At 37.1% G+C, this 5,500-nt stretch overlaps 1 protein-coding gene across 1 annotated transcript; it reads right to left on the bottom strand.

Moving 5' to 3' along the window:
• Nucleotides 683–5,168, bottom strand: LOC107618319 (E3 ubiquitin-protein ligase XBAT33). Its single transcript, XM_016320347.2, has 9 exons — nucleotides 4,889–5,168; nucleotides 4,747–4,806; nucleotides 4,281–4,352; nucleotides 3,881–4,065; nucleotides 3,295–3,455; nucleotides 3,158–3,216; nucleotides 2,886–3,076; nucleotides 2,090–2,181; nucleotides 683–1,782 (listed from the first exon to the last, which is right to left on the bottom strand). Exons 1-9 carry the CDS (start codon nucleotides 5,063–5,065, stop codon nucleotides 1,241–1,243), a joined length of 1,539 nt encoding a protein of 512 aa, XP_016175833.1. The 5' UTR covers nucleotides 5,066–5,168; the 3' UTR covers nucleotides 683–1,240.

The raw sequence follows: 5,500 nt of genomic DNA, 5'->3' as shown, positions 1-5,500 counted from the left end.
TTAGATGGAAAAAAAAGTTCAAATAGGATAATTAATTATTTTAACACTAGAAAACGACAAACTAGAGTTATTTCACTTATTTGTATAACGAAGAGCAAAATGGTATCCCTAGTAGTACTATTTTGACTGTGCCACTCCAAACAAAAGTACCTCTGCACCATTGTCGATAATTTAATGATACACCACACCTTGCATTGCATCTGTTATGTATGTGCATATACTTTTTCACATTATTCAATGGTAGCGGTATCATATTATGAAATTGGCTGTGATTGTAGTACTATAGCTTTTATAATGCTACCGATAATATATATGTCAATATGTCCACATTCATCATTAAACTTCACTGCAATCATCGTCTCATCATTTATTCATCCATTAGGACAAGCCTTTATTGTTATTTATTGTCGTTTTGAAATGCATCACATTCTTTCATTTTGAAAGTTATTGTTGTCGATTGTGATTACTTTTGATAATTCATTACATCATTTCCTTCAAATATGTCATATTATGCATGACATCTCTTGGTTTATGAAAACAGTAACTTTTCTTGACATTTCCCTGTGTTTATAAAATGTGACATTAACACACCCCGTAACAATTTAACTCTTTCTAGGAAGATTAGTCTACATACATGAAAAATAAAACACACACACACACACACAAATTTGATACTTCTAAGTAGGCAAAAACAAGCATGAACTAACACTAACATTTCAGCAGCAAATCTTAATGTTAGAGAGGGAAATCCCACAAAAGGTATCAATTTGCATGATTGCATCAGCAAGTCGCTTCACTCCCCAAATTTGATCTCTGTAAACCTATAAAATTCATGTCTAACATAATATACAGATGCCCCTAATCTAACACACATGCTAAAAGAGCATAAGATATTCTTTTTCCTCTTAAAAAGACCATTTGCTTTCATATGATTGCAACAAATCAGAATAACAATCTCATGAAACTCAAACTAACTTCACACACTTACATTTAACAGGACGACGTCAAGAAGGTCAAGGATGCCAAAATGCCAGGTTTGTATGTCTCATCTCATCCAGCATAACATCCTGTGCAGCAAAAGATATCTGCATGGTCAGCTTTTCTCTTGCTGAAATATATCCACTGATTTACAACACTATCTGAAGCAGGCTGGTTAATAAGAAAGCTGTGGACTCTTCATTTGATCCAAAACTTATCTGGTATCCAGGACAGAAGAATGATCAAATAAGCACCATATGAGTCAAGCATTTATTTCTGAATTGCACTGGTGCTCCCGGCTGCAACTTCTCCTGCCCCAAAACATGCTCGAACACGTTGTTTTATCAAGTCTAGGCCCTTCCATTTTATCCTGGTCTGTCGTAGAAGCATGTGAGTGACGGGGTGATCCATCCTGTGTTTCTGCTTCTCGGGGTTCAAATGTTGGACATGGACCATCATTGCAGGTACATAGAGGAATTGTCATGGATGGAAATGGACCACAAGTGACAGGGCATAGTATCTCTGAAGGAACAGAAGCTACACAGTTTCTTCGAATCTCTGGAGTATCTGAAAGAGATGGCTGATCCAGGTCACGTGGATGTAGCATGCATGGGGTACACAACCCAAGAGACACGTGTAGTTTATTCTCTTTTGCTACGGAACCTGGTAACTTAACAAAAGAGACAATTCCATGTCTACAGAGTGGGCAAGGGATAGAGCCCGGAGGGCCGAGCGATTCAGAAGAAACATTCATTGTTGAGCAGAGATAGAGTGCACATCTTACACATAGCTCATGCCCACATCCTGCAAGTAAAATTCTCCGGGTTTAAATTTAACTCTGACAATAAAGCTCAATGAATTTTGCAGGACATAAACTCATAACCCTGAAAATGTGAGTAAGAACATGGGGCATAAAATATAGTGACAGAGGAAGAGAAGATAACTAACATGCCCTCCCCACCAGTCTTATCCTCCCCCTTTACAAAAAATTACCCGGTGAATACTTAAACTTCAATAAAATGAAAGTAGTCCCAGCACAATTACAAGACTTTAGGATATGAATCGCCATTATAAGTGCTACAGTATATTGAAAGATAAAATAATCCATTACCTTCTGCAGCAACTGAACATGGCCTCTCTAGGCAGACGGCACAGAAGTCAATCTCATCTGAGGTGGTTGTAGATGATTGCAACCCGTACTCTCTGTAGTTATTTGAAATCAACTTTAGTTCCATGTTAAGGTTAGGCCTAACAGCAACTTAGATTTAGCTATAGCTGGTTTTATAATTAGAAGCATGTTGTGTGTAAGTTTACAAAATAAAAAAGGAGGGGCTTATGTAGTAAACATATATATATGCAGGACTGGAGAAATTAATTTCCTCTTAATATGCCTACTTTCATAGCTTCCTCAGATTCACTTTCAGATTTTGAACAGGATATGCTAATGACAGGTATCAGGGTGAGAGTTGAGCAATGTGAAGGGATAAAAGAAAATTACTGAAATTTTACGAAAGGGGGAATAGGGAGAGCACCCAGAGGAACTTAGTTAAAGGAGAAAAGAAAGCATATTGGTAGAAGGGGACAACATCTAGCATGTAAGTAGGAGGGGGGATGTCAGGAAATAATGAGGTGGAATAGGAGAGAAAAAAAAGCCTCGGACATCATTTTAGATAGCGGAGTGGCCTTAACCATTGGGAGCACAGAGACATCTTGTCTTTGATTTTTATCATTTTCTTTTGTTAATGTTCTAATCTTCATATACCGTTCCATACATCTGGTTGGCTGCAGATGAGTTGCTCCTGAGTATTCTCAAATTAAGTTCAACATACAAGTTCCTATCATGTTTCTCTTGCTGTTTTGTCATTTAAATCATCTAAATACGTTTTGCCTAGTCAAGTGGAAAATACCTGGCTATGTTAAGCACACTCATAAGAGGCAAGGACAAGTAATTTGAATGACGAAATGTAGGTATTGTGGCATCAGAACTGGGTGACAACAAAGGCTCAAGCCAATGACGTCCCCACATCCTAGCAACATCAAGAGGAAGCCATCCATTGCAATTCAAAGCCATCCGGCTAGCACCTCTTGCAAGGAGGATCTAGTGGGGGAAAACGAACATTATTGCCAGATTTTAAGGAAAGGATCAGAAGCTATATTAAACATAAAAACAAAATGCAACCTGACAGCATTTTAAATTGCCCCCACAAGCAGCATAATGCAATGGTGTGCTTCCAGCACCTATATCAAATCCAATTAGTTATTTTTGAAAGAGGAAACCACCTTAGAAATATTCAGACTATTAAACGATAGACATACCTATTAAATCCATTGATGTTCCATAATGAAATGTCACAGCAGATACATTTGCGTTAAGATCAAGTAGCAGTTGTACACAATCAAAATATCCATTCAATGCAGCCATATGAAGGGCAGTGATACCACCATCAGCTGTCTTATTCACAAACTTGGACAGGGCACTGCACTGGAATGAAGTAAATAAATTGCAAGAATATAACCCACAAATAAATACTCTCCAGAAAAGCCAAGCCTTTGACATTCTTTGCAGCAAAAAACACAAAATGAAAACTCAATGTCATCATTTAATATCCTGAATAAAACTATGCATGGCTTTTCAATTAATAATTTTCCCTGAACTCAATCATGTAGTAATTAACTGGGCATTAGTTCTGTATGCAAGACAATTGAGAAAATTTTAAAACATTACACAAAGTACCAAGTACAAATACTATACAGTGTATGGAAGAACAATATAGAGTAAGCATACAACAGAAGCCAAATATTGACCTGTTAATCAATCCCACTGGCTAACCATAATAAATAACATATTAAGTAACTTCAAAGAAATGTTTTGAATATCACATAAAGGAAGGGAAAGGGGTACCTTTGCTCATGTTTGCCTTTCACATTTGATGCATCGCCATTGTCGACCTGTGTGCGAGCCTGTACAGCCTCATATGGAGCACTTGGAACAAAGTCGGCCACAACAAGTCTAATACATCTTACATGCCCATTCACAGCTGCAAAGTGAAGAGCAGTTCTCCCACTGAGATAATCTGCTCTCATAACCTGTAATTGGATGGGCTATAGTCTTCATAGAGTCGAAAATGAACTTATACCATGTAAAGAGCAAAACAAACTTGAAATCAAGTAATTAAAACAAACTAGCAAGTAGTTTCTCAAACCAGCAGCTGAATGACCTACAGTTCCCATGGGATAGTAAATATAGAATTACGACGAAACTGGAAAACAGTTCGGATAAAGAGAAAGTAAACAAGTCTTACATTGCATCTGAAGAGCAGAAGCGTCTGTACAACTTCCCAATGGCCATATCTACAAGCTTGCATCAAAGCCGTCTTCAAATCAAGGGATCAAATGAAACAACGTCCCAAATAAGTACAACAACAGACATGTCTCAAAATGAGAACAGAAACAAAAAACAAAAACTCATAAAGCTTCCATTTATGAAGCTGGAATCTGCTTAAATTGGTACCAGATCCGTCGATCGGTTAGCTTAGTAGCAAACAAACAGTATTCATTATTCCGTACAAGCAGCAATTGTTTTGCCGCACGGAATAAATCGTACTCTCGAGTTGGATAGCTGGACCAATTATCCATATTGGAAAATGGAAATTAGATACATAAATCTCACCCATTCGTAATTATATGATGCAACTTTCCTTCTTATCAAAACTAACATTAACATAACAAATCGAGAGAGAAAGAGGACCGAGATTATGAAAGTGTTACCTGGCCACAATAATTCCTTGAATTCACATCAGCTCCATTCTCAAGCAACAATGCCACAATCTAACCGAAACCCATCAGAGAAAGACAGATAAATATTCAAACTTTGAGTACGAGAGAGAGAGAGAGAGAGAGAGAGAGAGACCTCGTTGTGGCCCTTGGCAGCAGCAAAATGGAGAGGGGAATTGAGGCCACCGAAAGTGGAGTACTTGGCAAGACAAGGGTTGCAGTTGAGAAGCATCTTGGCCTCAACAAGGTCGCCGTCCCTGGCGGCGGAGACAAGCCTCTCGCCGGAGGCGGAGCAGCCAAAAGAGTTGCCCATGTAATGGTAGGTCAACGTCTGAGAAGAAATCCAAGAAACACGGCAAAATCTGTATCTTTGAAGCAATGAATGGGTCGGTGATCATCTCATCATAATATCAAAAGGAAAGTGAACACAATCAACCTCTAAAATGCTGACGTGGACTTCTCAAGAGACCCAAGCTAGCTACCCTCTCATAAAAAAATTATAATAAATTATTATTATTATTACGATTTTTTCATACCACAGTACTAGATATTTATAATAAAAATTAATAATTTTATAATACATAATATAGATTATTAAAATAAGAATGTGATATTATAAATTTAAATAATCTGTATACGCAATTCACTACCTAAGAAAATTTGTGATCTTATATACATAGAAATATTAAAATAAATTTAAATCATAAATAAAAATTAAAAAAATAATTTATCAAAATTTATATCATTT

The sequence above is a fragment of the Arachis ipaensis genome, chromosome B09, assembly GCF_000816755.2.
Source record: "Arachis ipaensis cultivar K30076 chromosome B09, Araip1.1, whole genome shotgun sequence".
Lineage (NCBI taxonomy): Eukaryota > Viridiplantae > Streptophyta > Magnoliopsida > Fabales > Fabaceae > Arachis > Arachis ipaensis.
Note: the sequence above shows the minus strand (reverse complement) of the source record. Positions and strands in the feature narration are given on the sequence as shown.